This window comes from Argiope bruennichi, chromosome 7 (assembly GCF_947563725.1).
Source record: "Argiope bruennichi chromosome 7, qqArgBrue1.1, whole genome shotgun sequence".
NCBI classification, from domain to species: domain Eukaryota; kingdom Metazoa; phylum Arthropoda; class Arachnida; order Araneae; family Araneidae; genus Argiope; species Argiope bruennichi.
Genome location: NC_079157.1, coordinates 122777895 through 122796613, shown reverse-complemented (window position 1 = coordinate 122796613; position 18719 = coordinate 122777895). Strand labels below are relative to the sequence as shown.

The window sequence follows — 18719 nt, the reverse complement described above, 5'->3', positions numbered from 1 at the left end:
GAATGCAGAAACTCTCCCAAGACTATCACGTGATAATGACTTTCGCTGGAAGCAATAAGTTACTTACCTCATTGTACGTAAACAAGATTTCTTTCACGCTCAGTGCTATACAAAAAAAAAAGTCATTTTTTCCTGCGAGAATTTTTTAGAGATATTCAATGCTCCAAAAAACTTCCGTGTGCATTATTCCTTAAATAGATTCAAACGCCATACTTATTGCAATTACTAATACTTTTCCTCGACTGAAATGATTTGATATTCACGTAATTAAATTACATGAGCCCAGTTAGCCTGAGAATTCCGCTGTCCTAGAGCACAGGATAATTTTGCATACAGGAAAAAAAGAATGGAATCGCTCTTTTCCTAATAGAATTTTCACGAGGGGGACACATGCTGTTGAACAATTGTGAACAATTAAAGAATAAATATTGAGGGTAATTTGCGAATTTGCAGAATTACATTTAATAAGTTAACCTAGCTTTTTAAATTCATCAAGATGTTTCTTAGCTTAATTAATGTACAGGAAAAATAATTTGTGATTTTTCTTAAATGTATATTTATTTTTAAGCACTTTTAAAAATGAAAATGATATTTTGAATGAAATATCACTTCCTTCATAAATATTTAAATACATTTTGAATGATGCATAAAAATTCATCCAAATGTAAATACTTTTTTTAATCTATAGCAGGAAATCTAAATGGGTTTTAAAAGTTTAAAATTTTACGTTTTTAGTATAATATTAATTTTATTCTCAGTGCACCGGAGATTTCTCCATAACGAAAAAAAAATTATAATGGTCGTATTCAATTTTTTATATGTGAACTCTTTTTGCATTTTTTAATAAACTAGCTTTATTAAGGTATTTAATTGAAGAGCAAAAAAAAAATTACCATTTAGATTTTTTTCAGCTACGAAGAGTGCTAAAACTGCATAAAAGAAATGAAATGTTTAGTTTTATAGATTCGGAAATATATCTCATCAATTTGAAAAAAAGTTATTTCAAGAAAATGCTGGTGATGTTTGTTAAAGCATCTGCATCTAAACTAAAAAAATTAATTTATATTTAAAGAAAAATTAGATAAACGTACAAATGCTTAGCTTATTTATCACTTTTAACTAAAACATCCATTGACTAATTTATCCGTATTTACTTAGCAAGTGCATTAATACTCATAATGACTAATAAGTCAGTAACATGAAATAAATAATACTACTGTGAAATTTAAATCAAAAACAAAAATTCATCAATATTCTAGAAATTCAAAATCATTTAATTATACAATTAATGTTTACATACTTTTGAGACTCTCTTGGGGTAATGTTTAGACTGCAATCATTTTTTTAAATGTTCAATTTGTTAGCCTTTTCCCCCGATTATAATTCTCATATATAATATCCATCATAGAAGTGCTTTTCGTAAAATTACCACTGTCATTGAAATGCAATTCCTCTTCTAATTTCCATAGTCCATCAATCATGGTGCATTTGCCCACAAGAACTCTTTTCAACAATTCAGAGGCCCAATAATCCATAGTTGAAACGTCAATGGGCGTTAAAGATACAATTAATGAATATAGACCTTTTCCAATGTATCAGTTTTCATTTTTTCAAAGAATGCATAAGTCCTCCTCGAAATTCGATTTATAGTTTTCCTGATGAAATTTCACTCATTAAAAAGGCACTGCGAAAAACAAATAAAATTTCTATTGTTAAATATCAAAGTTTCTTTTGATAATACATTGAGATTATAACAATTTTTTCGCCTTTTTTTTTACATCCCAGTATTTGACAAGCCTACAACCATCAAAAATTCCTTCCTGAAGCTTCCTTTACACTAACGGAATTAGGTTGTGTTTTGTTTTCCTTCATTTTTTATGTTAAATACACCTATCTTTGTTACTATCATTTACGTAAACTCATGCATTTTAAGGATTACAATGCATTTCATTTTTCTCCTGATAAATAGTTTCCATACAATATTCTACAAACAGTCCTGTTTAGAGCAACATTCATAAACAAAAGTTTAAAAAGTTAAATATAAAATCGTTAAAGTTAAATTTTGGCTATTTTATTTGTTGATGCTATAGATATATTTTAAAACTTTACAATTTATTTCTGGTTCGGTGGATTTTCTACCCTTACTTGCGGTTTTATTTACATAGGTTAAGAAATTACATGAAATAGTACGTACCCTTTTTCCGGGTCTTCTTTAGGAGTCTTTCACTATAGAAGAATGATCGACGGTGTTTTTTTCCATTAATATTAATGTTAATTCTACATCTAGCAATTTTAATACGCATTTCTCAATATTTTAAAAATTATAGCAGAAATATTTCTTTCCGAAAGGCGTAAAAACAAATCCTTTAGTCGAATTCGCAGCTTGTTCATTCAAAATATCGCGTAAACAGACGATATTTCCTCAGTCAAATAACAAGTTGCTGAAAAAAAATTTCCTTCAAAATCGTTTGCTTTTTCAAAATTCTATATCGAAGTCATTCTAAAAATCTGTAAATACTATCTGCATTTTCGACTTTATTTGCATCCTTTCACAATATTTAACCGGTTTCACTTAAGTTAGCGTGTCATATCATTAAGCCCGAAATTTCGAATTAAAATTTTGAAAATTAGTTTACTCGCTTTCTCGTGTAAAAGTTGCGAAATTGAGTCTAATTCCTGGTGGGACATTTTAATAGTTTTGAAGATCTTAAGTCATTTAATATATTAATTTTTAAAAAACAGGTTTAACAAATAGGGCATTATATAAATTTGAAAAAAAAAATCGCTTATTATTTGTAAGCATGAATTACGAAACGTAAAAATAGAATAAAAATATTTCGAATACCATTTCATAAATGTAGTAAGGGAAACTTTATCGAAAAGCATAAAATATAAAGAACTTAAGACAATGTAATAAGAGCATTTCTTGGATATTCCTTAAAAAACTATAAATACGATTTTAAACCTTAAGTGGCAGATGGTTAGATATATTAAAATCTTATTTATATAGGCCAATAATTTTAATTTTAACTTAGAGGAAAATGCACAGTGAAATTTGGCAAATTCACAACTGACAGGATTGAATCAAACTTATCCATTTTATACAAATCGGAAACTAAGTCTAAAAACGAGTATATCAAAAATTAATATATTAAGCATGGCACATGATTTATGTAGTTAAGTAACGGGTTTAATATAGTAATAAAAGAAACATTCACCTTATTTATAGATATGCCGTATATTGTTAATATGGAAAACGAGCAATAATAGTGCAATAAATAATAAACTTCAAAATAAGCAATTCACATCTAAATCAATTTTTAAACATTGTCATTAATTTTTCGTTAAAGACCTCAAAAAAATAACCCTTTGCGATCGGAATATGCAAGTAATTAGTTTTAAATTCATATTAAAGTCATTGAAATTTAAAGAAAACTTAAAAACCAGTAAAAATTCCTGTTCGCCAAATTTTGCTATATCTTTTAGGGAATTGCCAGTTTCTAATCTCGCATATCTATTCTCTAGAATTCATTCTGTAGTTGAATGATAATTTATTTTTAAATTGAAATTAATAAAATGATTTTTAGGAGAAAGAGATAATCTTATGCATTTCTACTTTTAAATAGAATACACTATTCGGTGTATGTGCCGTTTTAAATTTATGAATTTATTAGAGCAGTAGCCCTAGGAAGTTTTAAAATTCTATCAGACTAAACAATTATCCGAAACGAGACAAGAATAATTGATAGTTAAATACAAAATTGAATTCGAAATACATGAACTTTATTGGGAAAATTTGATATACAAAAACAAATCATTTACAAGATTATTACAACATAAACATTTCAATTATAACATAAAAGGATTGAATTAAAAATTCAGTACTGGTCTCAAATTAAATAGCCTTTTATTTTTAAATGTAAAAGGCGTAGCAAGAATTTAAAACATTCAATCGAAAATTCATATGTTAATTTGTCCAGCTAATACAAACATTGATTCTTAATGTAACCATTGATTCTAAAGGGCAAAAACATTTACAGAAACTATTGTACAGTGATAAAAGCTTAATTGAAAAGTAATAAGATTTTCTACAATGCATGTTAATTTATTCAATCTGAAAACATAAAAGTTAAATTCAGACAAAAAAAAATTTATTAAATTTAATACTTCTGGAAAACATCTGGATACATCAGAATCTAACTTTTTTTATATTATTGAAAAAATAAAAAGCTATCTACATTATATTTAACATTCATTGCATCCATTCACTTTTTCCCTCAATAAATGGGGTTTTGTTTTATTCGGGTAGATTTTTATGGGTTGCAATTCATACTAATCACGCGAGGGCCTCAATTTTCTCTAAAAACATATTGATCACCGTGGTAATCAAGCACAGTGATCAAATGATTTTTGAGAGTCGTAGGACATTTTGATTGGCTGGCCGGCCGAGCCAATCAAAGTATCCTTTAATCGCGGATGTACATATTTACGTACAATTTAAAGACGAAATGATGATATTTAGAATTTAAGATTTAGTACTTTAAATTATTAATCTTTCTATAACATTAACTTTAATACATTTAACAAAAAAATATTGGTTAAAAGCTCACTGCAAATGGATGCAACGAACAGAAATTTAATTTATCTGTATAGATTTTGGCAGAATTTATTGAAAGTGTTGAAATTAGATTGAAGTTAATGAGCATTGATACCATGTTTTTAAATTTCTATTCAGAGACAACTCCGAATTTGGTTACATTTCCAAATGTGAAAGATACTGAAAAATTAAATAAAAAATCTATCGTATCTCAAAATTTTAGAATATCTATAGTTGCAGTAATCAAAAATTATCAAGTTTAAAATATAAACATAACATCTTTTCAAAGCACAACATTATTGCATGTGTGCAAAAACATAACTTAAAGATGAGGAATATTAATTGAAAATCGTTCTAAATTTCAAATAATTTTTTTTTAAAAAGACTTCCAACTTCCAATAAGCGCTTCATGAAGGTTCCGGATGTTATCTGTTGTGCTATTATCACTTTGGTCAAAGCATGTTAATATCTGAAAAGGTTAAATATTTGAATTAACATAGATCAGATCTGGAACTGAAATGGCCCTTAAATATTTGAGTATAAATTGAACGTTGCTGTTATACCGATGATACAGAATCCTTAAGAGAAAAAAAGAGAGCTTACGATTTAGAAGGGAAAATAAAAATCCTTATTAAAATGTAGAATCAAGTTCACCAGCACTTCGCCTTTTGGAAACTAAATTATTTATAAAAATTTAAAAACAATCTTAAATAATTAAGCACAATTTAATTATTCCAGAATTTCCCGACAGCTATGCGTGTATTTATTCTCTATGCGGGCCATAAGTGGATCAAATAATGAATGCTCAACCAGTAAACAAGGAGTCGCAATCATTAATTACAGTTCTGAATATGGTAGATCATTTTGAAAGCGTTTTAAACGGTTCTACGAGCGTTACGAAAGCCTGGCAAAATAAACCCCTGTGCTTAGTAAAGAAAAAAAGCAAGGCCCGAAGTTTTGCTTGAGAAGCATTGCGATTTCTTCCCGTAAGATTGCAGGTGAAGTTTTATGTATTATTTAAATGTTAAGAAATGAATTTGATAACCATATTGGTATAAATGTATACAAGTTATTGCAATTAACAAGGGATTTTGTTTGGTTCGTATTAAAAAAGTTACTGAAGGCCAAAAGGAGATGCGAAACAAAATGGCACGGAAACGAGTTTTAATCATCTGTCACAATCGTGGGTCTGAAAAGGTTTCTGCTCATGCAACAACCTTCTGCTTGACGACACGAGGAAGGCCTATAAAGTTCCACTCCATTCTCAGACGGTCATTTATTTCGACAACCATTTATAAAAATTGATCACGATATGACACATACGTCGTATGTTGAGAAGTAATTGAAACTTGTATCTGCTTCAGTGCAAGTTCCCATTGATTGATCTTAAATTTAAGCAAGTTCAGTTTTACCATTTGATTGGTGCAGTATAATCTAACCTGGCTCTTGCGCCATTAAATCCCAACTAAACAAACAGTAAGAGTTTCCAAGAAATTAAGGCTTATGCATTTTTATTGCCACCAAGGTAATTTCTGAAAGACCCAAATTAAGTGATTTCCGAATGTCAAGTCTTAGATTTATAAGTCGGGAACTTACCATGTTCTTGAATATTTCGATGTCATAAAAGGAGTATCCTCTCCACATCAAGCAAAATTAGTATCTACTGATGGCATGTGTATGGAACAAAGAAAGGCATTTTACTACTGATAGTAGACGTCATGTTTTTCCCTGAAAAATGGCATCAGTATAAGTTAATTTTCTATCCTATAAATGGCTAACAAAATAAAAGTACACTTTTAAAATCATAATTATCATTTGATAACGAAATCAATTGATTGCACTCAATCTTCTTTGATATGACAATTATAATTCGTACAATTTACCATCCTCCTGGCCATTCACATATCTTCGATATATAGAGAATTTGTGACTGAAGCCGAGAGAGCCTTGGAAAATGGGAGTGCCGTTGTGCCATTTTCTCAATAGATGGTGTCAAATGTGTTCTTTGGACAATGCTCTGCCGTTGCGTCAATTGTCTAATATTTTGCCTCCTTTATATAACGTTCTATCTGACCTGAATAAAAGTAAAGAAATTGGTTAAAAAAAATTAATGGTATAAGTGAAGTATTTTAAATTCATATCAAAATTCTTGCTAAACATACTCCAAAAAATCATTCAGACTCGCATTTGTTCTTTTCATTCATTTGTTGAAAAAACTAAAACTCGCCATTGTTCTTTATCACAGTCTAGGCATTTGATATCTACGTAATTTCGATACTCTCGTGGCTTAGAAGCAACATGTGTGGAATATGGAGAAATAAGCATTTCTGACAGTTTCAATCTACCGTGCAGATTTTTTTTTATGTTTATGTTTCGAAAATTCTTTTGGTACTTAACAGATGAAGCACTTGAGCATGGTCGCGTATTTCAGGCTTTACAAATTATAGATGAAATCTGTTGAATTTCTGTCCATTATTTGGTTTCAGAGGATCCCAATTCCAAAATGTACTCGCTTAAGACTCCAGATATTATTTGTTGCGCCGTGATCAACTGCGAACAAGACATAACATCTCAAAAGATTAAATATTTAAATTAACAAATTGGAATTTCATTTCATTCCTGAAGGATGGTTTCATTTCTAGAGTATATAATATAAATTGCCCTTTCATTCTATATCTAATTCAAAAACCTGGAATGAATTCACTTGATACCTGGAATGAAGCCATTGATAGAACTAAATTACCTACGTCTTTTAAATTACAAATATTAAGGCTCACATCAGTTCATTTTTCCTCTCAAAATGAAATTTGCACTATTAAATATGTTTCTAAAACTATTCCTGTAAACGTTTCATTTGATCTTTCCAAACAGACAATTCCATTTTTTTCCCCAAGAGCTGAAGATAAATGAATTTAGGAAATTAAGTAGTGCATCCAGTTATTAAATCTCCGTTAAACACAATTACTACTTACTCTTCCGATTCAGAATTCAAATATATTTTTGTTGAAAGCTCCAGGTATCTGTAGAACCGCGATCACTTTGGTCAAACATGTCAACATCTGAAAAGATTAATTATTTAAAATAAATCAGGTGAAAACACTAATTTTATGAAATTTAAGACTATACAATTGACTTCTGCTCTTTTAATCCATATCGATAATTCAAAAATCCGAAAAGAATTTGCTTGCGATTTCATTGCTAGAACTATATTAATTGCCATTTAAATAAAATATTAAAGCTCACTCTAGTTCATATTCCCTTTAAAAATGTAACTATTCGCAGTATTAAAAATAATTCGTGCAAGTATTTCATTTGATTTCTCTAAAGAAAGCTCCGGATTCCTTTCCGAGAGATAAGCACATATACTATTTAATATAAGGTTTATCCGCCAAGTGTTTGAATGATATTCAAAAGAACATGAATAATTGAAATTCCCTTCAGCAACATTGTAATAATTTAAAGGCTGCAACACAAATTTTTATGGCATGTCATATTTAGATGCTGGGAAAATAATGAGTTTGATGACCTTACCAAGGAGCCTATTTGATTACGACTAGTCAAGAACTGAAAAAATGTCGATTTTTTTAAAGTAACGGTAGCAATAGATTTCGTCACTCCAGAAAGTAAGTTTCTCGCAGATCATACAGAGAACAAAACATAATTTATAAAGGCATTTTTTGTCGTGTCGTAGATGCTGTAACAGATGATCGTTTAGGATTCCATTCTCAGGCTGTCAATAATTTCAAAACCTACATAGGGAAATCAGTCTCACAATATGACACTCATTTCATTTCCATTAGTTCTTATTCTGGGAGGTATCTAAAAGTGCTATCTGTTTCAATAGAAGTTTGAAGTCTGTTTCGTATCTCTTCACAGCCTCCAGAAACTTACTTTCTAGACGACCCAATTAAAATAGTTACCGAATGCCATGGCATTTCATCATTTCTTTTAAAATTCGTGAACTTACCGTGTCCTTGAACTTCTAATACAATTAATTCTCGGTACCATCTTCAGAGTACTTCCTCACATCCAGCATTACTAATGTAGAAGTATGGCATACACCCGAAGCTAAGAAATCAGGACTACTGATGGTTGATGGATTTTTATCGCGAAAAATAGCATCGATCACGAGTGGCCCAACCTATTAATACATAATGAAATAAAACGAGTAAATTTTTTATACTTCTAATTGCCATTTGATAAATTCAAGTGACTAGCCTACATTCATTACGATATGACAATTATAATGAGTATAACTTACCTATATGAATTCTGAACTAAATTGAAAAGATTTTCTTGGCCATCCAGATAGCTCTATCGGCTACTATTTTTATCAAAAAGGCTACTCTTCATATGGAGAATAACGTGGAGCCATTGTTCCAGTAAACAGCATTGTCTCTGGAGTGAACTGCATCAGTAACAACTACAGGCGTATTTGCTTCATTGAGGATTTCTGATGTTGAATTTTACTTGAATGAGTAAAAGCTAATGAATCCAACAGAAACTTTCTTGTTATTGTTGAGACAGTTTAAATATAGAAGCCTTGGAGATCTTTAAACCTAAAACTTATGAGCGGAAATAATGCGACTTTGATTTGTAGAAAAGGACACAAGAAAATCATTGCCACGATTCTTTCTTCTGTCATTAGGCCATACCATGTAAAATCTACATAATTGCAACATTCACATCGCTTAAAAGCAACTTGCACGAAATATCCTTAGATTAATAATATTTCTTCTCCATTCCACGAAATGCTTAAATTTTAACCTACCTTAAGATATTTTTAACTATTCGATAGCTTTTAACAGACAACTGATTAATAATTACCATTTTAAAGCTACAAAATACAAAACCCCTTTTCTTCGTTTACTATTAGCAAATCTGTTCTCAAATAGAACATACATTTATCTTTAAGTATATCTTTCACATTTACTACTTTTACTATTTCTTAACTATAACTTTACTATTTTAAGGCTTTATGGAAGAGTTTATGTACCGAAATACAGAGAAGTGCAATGCGAAATGCGTTTAAATAAGTTCAGAATAACTTCAAAACTATTTTTTAAACCTCGAATGCCCACTAAATTAACGCAATTACCTTTCTCTATTCCCGTTTTAACCGATTACTTCCTTTCATTGAATTCAAAAGCAATTAGAATTCGTCCGCATTCGATATATAAGAAGGCGATTAAAACTTCCTTTAAATTGTAATATGGAATAAATGAAATTATTTCGAAATTCTGGAAGCGGAGAAGTTCAAATAAGCTCAGCTACTTTATTCAGTGGGAATTTCACGCCTTCCACTTGATAAATATGTTACCATTTTAGGGTTAATCGATATACAAGACCGAATCCAACTAAAGTTCTTTCTATGGGTTACCAAAATGTTAAGTCAATTAGAGGAAGATTTAATATATAGAATACAAAGAAAACGGAACCAATAAGATTACTTCTCATGTCATAAGATAATTTTAATTCCAAGACAGAAAGGTGGTTAAAAGACCGAAGTGTTTTAAAATTGCGCTTAAGAAAAACAGCTGTAACCGTTCTAGATGGTAAGAACTGCGAGTTGAAATTTAAAAATAAGAGGCAACTTTTAGCCGGAGTTGTAAAAATTGAAATTAATCTAGGTTTAATTCCAGCTAAGCGATCCCTCATTTTAACATTCCTCCCCAAATAAGAATAAGTGAATGTTATTCCAAAGACTTACATATTCTAAAACTGTTTTATTTAATTAATATTTAATTTACATTTTAACTTATACTAGCATTAGTGTTTTATACGATTCCATCAAAGGAAACTTTTCACTGGCTGAATTCTTTGAAAGTGATCTTGAATTTAACAAAATATGAAATTGAATCGATTCGGCACATCAGAAAGATTGCATAGAAATGCCACCCGTCGATAATTGATATACCATAAAAACTTCAGTCCTTGATAACAATCATTATGAACTGCATTTGTTGGTGAGCAGGGAGTTCTCATTCTTAAATAAAAACATGAAATAAATTCCATTACTTCAGCCAATTAATTCATTTTACACTCTTTAATTTGCGATTATTCCTGGGGAAGGTGGGAACCAAATTTGTCTTATTCACTCGAGAAAAAAATACTTAACTGCCAATTAATTAAAATTCAAAGACAATGGTTTTTAAAAGGGGCTTTGTAACTAATATAATGCTTAAATAATCCAGAAAGTTATTTAACATTTTTCCCCATTACTTACTCATTTCAAAGCTACATTGCAAACTCTTCGCTAACAATAATCCTATTACCGCACTGCTTAAGCCTCCAGCACCATCCCGAAACCACAACACACACACACATTGCCCACACCTCCAGCACCATCCTCAAACCACAACTCACACACACATTGCCCACGCCGCCGACACCACCCCGAAGCCTCAACTCACACACACATTGCCCACGCCGCCGACACCACCCCGAAGCCTCAACTCACACACACATTGCCCACGCCGCCGACACCACCCCGAAGCCTCAACTCACACACACATTGCCCACGCCGCCGACACCACCCCGAAGCCTCAACTCACACACACATTGCCCACGCCGCCGACACCACCCCGAAGCCTCAACTCACACACACATTGCCCACGCCGCCGACACCACCCCGAAGCCTCAACTCACACACACATTGCCCACGCCGCCGACACCACCCCGAAGCCTCAACTCACACACACATTGCCCACGCCGCCGACACCACCCCGAATCCTCAACTCACACACACATTGCCCACGCCGCCGACACCACCCCGAATCCTCAACTCACACACACATTGCCCACGCCGCCGACACCACCCCGAATCCTCAACTCACACACACATTGCCCACGCCGCCGACACCACCCCGAATCCTCAACTCACACGCATTGCCCAAGCCCCCAGCACCCCGAATCCTCAACTCACACGCATTGCCCAAGCCCCCAGCACCCCGAATCCTCAACTCACACGCATTGCCCAAGCCCCCAGCACCCCGAATCCTCAACTCACACGCATTGCCCAAGCCCCCAGCACCCCGAATCCTCAACTCACACGCATTGCCCAAGCCCCCAGCACCCCGAATCCTCAACTCACACGCATTGCCCAAGCCCCCAGCACCCCGAATCCACAACTCACACGCATTACCCACGCCGCCGACAACACCCCCGAAGCGTTAACCCACACATTACCCACGTCGCCGACACCACCGAGAAATTTCAGCTAACATACGCATTGCCACCCTGCCAATACTACTATGAAACCCCAATTCAATCATTGCCCACAGCGCCAATTTCATCTCTAATCCGCGATCTGGGAAGCTCCGCTCGTAATGCTATATCCAATAAAATTTCTCCCACTGTCTAACACATTGCTCATACCACTATAACCACAAGCTCCCAACACTCAACATTGCATATTCTATCGGATAACACAAGTTCACCATGAAGACAGTGATTTCTTTTCCATAACCTATATCGAAATAACTTATGCTTTCATATCACGCATTGACTATTCCCTCATTCCACTATTCACTGCTAAATGCGATATTGCATACATTAGTCATGCAACTCCCAAAATTAAGTACATTAATTTTATTCCGTACATTATGTCCATTAGATGAGACATGAGAAATGCTCATTAATGAGCAATTTTCATCCTCATAATGAATCTCAATCGGAGAATAAAATGCATTTCAATACACCCATTACGCCTCGAAAACTAATTTTTCATTGAAATTAACCCAAAAACGGGTGTAAAGAAATACTAAAACCAGCGGATATTATGGTAGTTTTTAAAAGCATTAGGTGAAGTTAAGGCAGCAAAATAGATAAAACTGGACGCGTGATTTGTTCGAGACCATTAACTTTCTAAATTCTATTCAAGTATTTTCTATATTTTGTATTGATTTCTTTGTCATATTTTGAATTTAAGTATTTGATTTGCTCAAAGTTCGGTACCAAATTATACATACCCGATATCTAGCAATTCTCTGTCATGAATCTGAACAATTCGATTAATTACAATCAATAAAATTAATATAAATATTGATATTTCAAAGTCTAATAAAATTTTGGTTCAGGTGCTTTTTGTATAGAAGAATACAAGAATAGTTCTATTCTTATCCTTAAAAATGGATATTTCGATACAGGAATCTGATGCAAGGCATGTCGCATTTTAGTTAATTTTTTCCTTAGCATTTCTTTATTGTTGCTAATATTCCAGATTTTTGTACTCAGATAAGCACAAGATTAAATGCATTTTTCCTAACTTTCATAACATTCATAAATAACATTTTGTAATTTGTTAATTTAATGTAGTTTGTTTCAGGCCGAAAATGGTTTTAATACAACTCGGCTGAAATGTTTTTACACCTTATGTAATAGTATATCCAAGAATTCATGAATTGAATGAACAGAGAAAAACACTAATACTAAATTGCGCTACGTAAAAGCTATAAATAAAAGAAATGCTAAATATGCTAATATAATTTCCATTTATTCCATTAATGCAAACCTACACAAATGAGCTCAAAATAAGTGGAGGAATAAGAGTGACATAGTTAAACTGCTAATAAGGAGAAATTCAAAGTATTTAGATAATATAAGTTAAATCATGTTTTAAAGCAACACTAGGATTATTTTGGGACGGACCTCGAAATTTTAAACCGCGGTCAGATGACAAGGTCGATACCTAAGCTGTATCGACGGATTTAACGCGCTTTAGACCCTTTTTCACGACGACTCTTCCATGGAATGAGGACTAAACAAACTCCGTCTCCAAAGCCGGTACCTTAACATCAGATGACCGTGGTCCTACATAAATCATGGATTATGCCATTGAAGAAAGTACATACAGGAAATTAATTCTTCAATCCATAATGCAGAAAATTAGTAGACCTTGATATTTGAATTTCTAATGTCTAAACCAAAAGTATCTTTCGAAACTGTTGATCTCGCATTTGATAAAGATTCTGTTTTGATCCTAACATCAAATATCGAATATATAAAAATGGATTTTTGTTTGTTCGTATTTTATGCGTTGCCGTATCGTTCATCTGATTGCTATAAAACTTGGTCAACTTATTGTTTTGAATCAAGAAAATCCATGTTTTTCACATGACCAGTTTCACATGACCATGTTCACGAGTCGGACAGCTAAGAAATTTGGTTTTGCTGAAAATAAAAAATATTGTCTACCCCTAAGTGCACTTGAATAACGAAGTAAAAAAAAATAGAATAAATATTGTACTTCATATATCATTTAATTTCAATGAAAATATTCATTCTACCATTCCTAATTATACGAGATGGCTATTTAAATTTCAAACGATATTTCTAAAAATATTTCGGCAGCAGCAACTCGCCGGGTCCAAACTAGTCAATCATAAACATTAATATTTTTAGGTAGAATAACGAACAGATTCGCATTTTGATTCAGTTTTTTAAATTTACTTTGTCAAGTTTTCATTTGTATTACGCAATCCGATATTTATCACATCGCGATTTGTAAGCAGAAATTTAGCTGATTACATGTTCACATCAAACTCATTTGCATTTAAATATACTCACTTCAGAAATTAAAAACTGTTAGGGATAAAACCCAGGAGTTGTAAAGAAGTTAGATGAAGCATTCGATATTCGTTAGAAATATCCCGAGAAGAAACACTAGTGGTTAAATGAAAGACTTTAGACAAAGTTAGAATCAATACTTACAGAATCAGTGGATCTCCAAATTAACAATTACGAAAATTACGGGAATAAAACAGAATTCCAGTTTGCGAGATTCGTTATGCAAAATTCATCTTTTCATTAATAAACTTTGAATTGGGAAAAAAATTTCTTTTAACTTTAGAGGATTGTATTTAATGCCAAGATACTTTTGTTTCGCGATTTAATATTCTTTATGAAAAGAAAATTCGCTTTACTTTCTATTCCAAATTGTCTTTCGTGTTTTTCAAAATATTTGGAAGGCATTAAATTTTAGAATTTCTAAAAAGGCATTAAAATCTTAACCTTCAGTATTCTGAAAGAATAGAGAAGAAATATTTACAATATTCGAATATTCAATGCAAGTAAACTTTTAACTTAGAATGCCACAATTATGCAGACATACCTGGTTAGACCAATACTATAGAACGGGAAATCCAAAAGAAAATGTCGTCCTCCGTCATCCAAAAATGGCACGGCACAGTGTGAATGAGATGGCGTTGTTTTTCTCAAATCTTTGAATCAGTAGCAAGAACTTGGGGGAAAATGGCACTAGCAGCGATGATAGCTTCAATGTATGCAGTCCATCAGGGCGAGGGTTGCGTTCGAAGATACATGCGTCACATCAATTCCGTAGTCGAAATTTTCATTTGGGAAATAAGCTGGAATAGAAATCGTGGTTAATCTTTGCTCAAATCATAAACAATAAAAACTAGAGCTCTTTTTTGGAAATAGTACATATTTGCCATTTCATATTGATTCAAATGGAAATAATTTCGCTTAGCGCTCGCTTAATTTGTTTCTAGTTAAAAATAAGATTTGAGAATGAATTATGTTCGTTAAGCGAGAAATCCCAAAATTTATCGTAATTTTTTTAATAAAGATTCTAATAAAAACTTCAAAAATCGCTGACATCTACTACATCAGTTTTGAAGGAAATTAAAAGTAAAAATAATCGACAAATGAACATCTATTAAAGAATTTAATTAAATTACGTTTTATAATCGAAAGTATTACTGGTAATAAAACATTCAGCGTTATTTTTAATGCGAACAATGAGAAGATGCATATAACAATTTATTTTCATTAAAGTGGTCTGTTCATGAATTTTATCAGAAAAGAAATAAAAACATCTGCGAGATTTTTGAATCGTGTCTTTATTTCGCAGTTTTTCGTCTTAACATTCCAAAAGAATTCTTCTCGATTCTTGTTCTTTTCCTGGATTTCCCGCTATTATTCGATAAGTTTTATGTGTTCAATAATCCGATGTCAGACGAATAGGATTATCAGATATATTATATTCAAATATTATGCGACATTGCATTTGTGAATTCGACGTCAAAGTTTCGAAATGTATAAAGAACAGACAGAACGACACTTGCATCACTAAAAAGTACCATTTTTTAAAGAAAATTGTTCTCTGCTCAAATGAAGTAGAAGAACCGATCAAATTTCCTAACATGCAGCAGTCTAATAGCGAAGCTATTAGGATGCTTTCATTTTCCCTCGTGTTGTTATTCTCAGAAGCAGCCTAAAGTTTAAAGAGCTGGCGAAGTTACTAGGTTCCCGCTCCAGCTGCCAACGAAGCCGTAGGATGTATATATTTTTTAAGTTAAAAAAGTCTTCCCAATGCCTTTTTCAAATGCCGAAAACATCGCATGTTCAAATTTTATTGCCTAAAGTATAAACCGGTACAGTCGGTTTGCAAAAGTTCGTTATTTCAGAATTCAAAAGAGATTCAACAGTTGTGACCCATAAAGGTTCAAAAAGAAGGGTTCAATTAATCTCATAATTTTCATAAAAATGTTTCACAGTCTATATGGTCAGCCATCTTGCTCCGTGACTATTTTCTATTTGCATCCTTGGTAAAAAAAAAGGCCAAACTAGGATTTTACTTTAATTTGAATGCTGGTGGATACCAAAGCCTTACATAAGAACTTATTATTACTAGCTTTATTGTGCTGAAGATATACAACCGGTTTTTTTCCCCCTTCATAAACAGTGATATAATCGAAGTTCAAAATACTTGAAATGCACTTTAGAAAAAATTCCGGAGAATTTTACAACGTACTGTTACACTTAAATGGAGGCATAGGCATTTAAATGATTAAGTAAAACAAAGAAGTTTAGAATAAAAGTCCAACTATCGAATATCTACGACATTATAATGGTGACATTGAAATGAACAGAAGCTATTCATTGAAAAATTAAAATAAATATTAAAATTGCATCTTGGTCAAATAACGAACCGAGTTATGTATGTTTCCTATTCAGATGGTATTCCAAGTTAAAAAAAAGTTTAATAAAAGACATGCATTTTGAAAAATTGGACGATTGTAACAACTTCAAAAGCAGTTCTACATAGAACCGATTTGAATACATGTTTTATTTTATTTACTTACCATAAAATTTTAAGTTTTATGAAAATTAAGAATTCAGGCAAGTTTTGCGCTCTTACTGCAATTTTTCTTTAAAAAATTAAGTAAAAAGATTCTAAATTTGTAATCATTTTTCTTAATTTTGTGACATTTTGAATGAAATCTTGGTTACAATAACCATCTGCCATCACAATTACCATTTTGCCATAGTATTATAATTATGTGGAATTTTCAGTTCTAAAAGCTAAATTAACAAATATTTGGTCTATGTAGTATTACTATTATGCCTTACAGAAAGCAGTTTTCAAAAAGTTACTTTAAAAACCTCTCAAATAAGTTCATCCACTCAGCTAGTAAATGTTAGCTTCATTTACATATTAATGGTTTGATCAATAATTTCACAATTTGCTATACAATTTTTAAGAAAATACTAGTTTGAATTATTATTAATAATAATTTTTTTTGTAAGAAACAACTGTATTGAGAAAGAATATTTCAGTAAAACAAATCTTCGAATCGTAAATAGTTAAAATAACGATATATACCCATACTTTCTTATTATATCTATGAGAACTCGAAATAACAATGTAACTTACCCATTGTTATACATTTCCGTATCAACGCTGAGCAGTTCAAAGCGCGACATGGTACTAAAAGCATTAAATTAGGTTTACACTCATCTATTTATAAGATTCCAGTAAGTTACGCATGCGCAAAAGGAGGACTGCGTATGCGCTGAGAGAGCGACATTAGAAAGTTCTTGTCTCGACGAGACAAGTCCTTGCTACTGTACAGTTTCTGGGCATGCGTGGTCTTACTGGATGGTTTGTAGTTGGCTGTGTGTAAAGGAGCACTCACACGAGGCCAACTATTACGCGCAAAGGAAAGCGACGCCTACTTACGGGACAATGGTAAATGGTTGTCTCATCGGGACAACTACTTGCCATTGTCCCGTTGTGGTTACGTGCTCTTCCTGAATTAGGCGTGACCTTCCATTGCGCGCAATAGTTCGCCTCTCGTGAACGCTGCTTAAACCCACCTTTTTCTATCAACATAAGAGATACTAATAATCTGACGAGTTCAAACGTAACCTGGTCATTCTGTGTCATTTCTAAAAGAAATTTTCCTTGCTATGTAAGGAACAAAATGAAAACCGATTAATCTTAAATCGATTAATAAAATTTGTAAGAATCTAGAAATTTCTCATAAATCCTCCTCTTCTTTCACACACTAGTCTAGTCTAGTCTAGTCTTGATTCAAACCTGAAAGAGGCATACGCAGTAAATACAAATGTTATTAAAAAATTAGCAATTGTTGCGATTACTTTAAAAATAAATCAGCAACCTTTTGTAGAAAATTAGGACACGGTGAAGCAAAAGTGGCCAGTCATTCATTCAACAAACACAAGTGATTATTCTGCATGTTATATCGGAATTTTTACGTAGGGATAAAAGTGGTGGCTCACTAGCATGGGAATCAATGAAAGTACATCATGATAGAATTTGGCTCCAAATCTTAGTTAATCCTTTCTGAAATATACCGGCATAACTTCGTAATAATGATAATGGATATAATAATAATGATGCATTATGGATGATTGTGTATTTATGTGTATAAGTTGAGATTTAGGTTAAAGTGAAGATTAGTGTGCCTCCCGAGTTTGTTGGCAATATGGTAACCCAACGGAACAACCCTCTAGCAACCCTAATGCTATTTTGTTTACTACTTTTAACAATGATTGAGTCATACATAAACTACAACTATTTTAAGAAAAATGTTAAATTAAAAATGACAAAAAAATATCGATTAAAGACATTAATTTTGTTCTTTATTAGAATTAAAAGTTTGTTTACAACCAATAAGACATTGCAAATTTATTTATAATGTGAATACGAACAGAATATATATATATATATATAAAATTAAAAAACGCTTTTAAAAAATCGTCTGAAATCGTCTGCATTCTTTCTTTAAAAGTCAGCTGCAATGGAATTTTTCGCATTCTCGTTATTCTTTTGTTGTTGTAACGGTTGGTTCTC

The 18719-nt window shown here is 32.2% G+C and overlaps 1 protein-coding gene and 1 long non-coding RNA gene across 2 annotated transcripts; one reads left to right on the top strand and one right to left on the bottom strand.

Annotated features, from left to right (window-relative positions):
* Nucleotides 1–4984: 4984 nt before the first annotated feature.
* LOC129976138 (uncharacterized) lies at nucleotides 4985–9763 on the bottom strand. The gene is made up of 6 exons (XR_008785089.1): nucleotides 8859–9763; nucleotides 8565–8738; nucleotides 7570–7656; nucleotides 6474–6671; nucleotides 6194–6325; nucleotides 4985–5066 (listed from the first exon to the last, which is right to left on the bottom strand). It is a non-coding gene; the product is annotated as an uncharacterized LOC129976138 (long non-coding RNA).
* A 783-nt stretch (nucleotides 9764–10546) lies between these two features.
* LOC129975561 (uncharacterized) lies at nucleotides 10547–11820 on the top strand. Its single transcript, XM_056088623.1, has 2 exons — nucleotides 10547–10563; nucleotides 10893–11820. Exons 1-2 carry the CDS (start codon nucleotides 10547–10549, stop codon nucleotides 11818–11820), a joined length of 945 nt encoding a protein of 314 aa, XP_055944598.1.
* Nucleotides 11821–18719: the final 6899 nt, after the last annotated feature.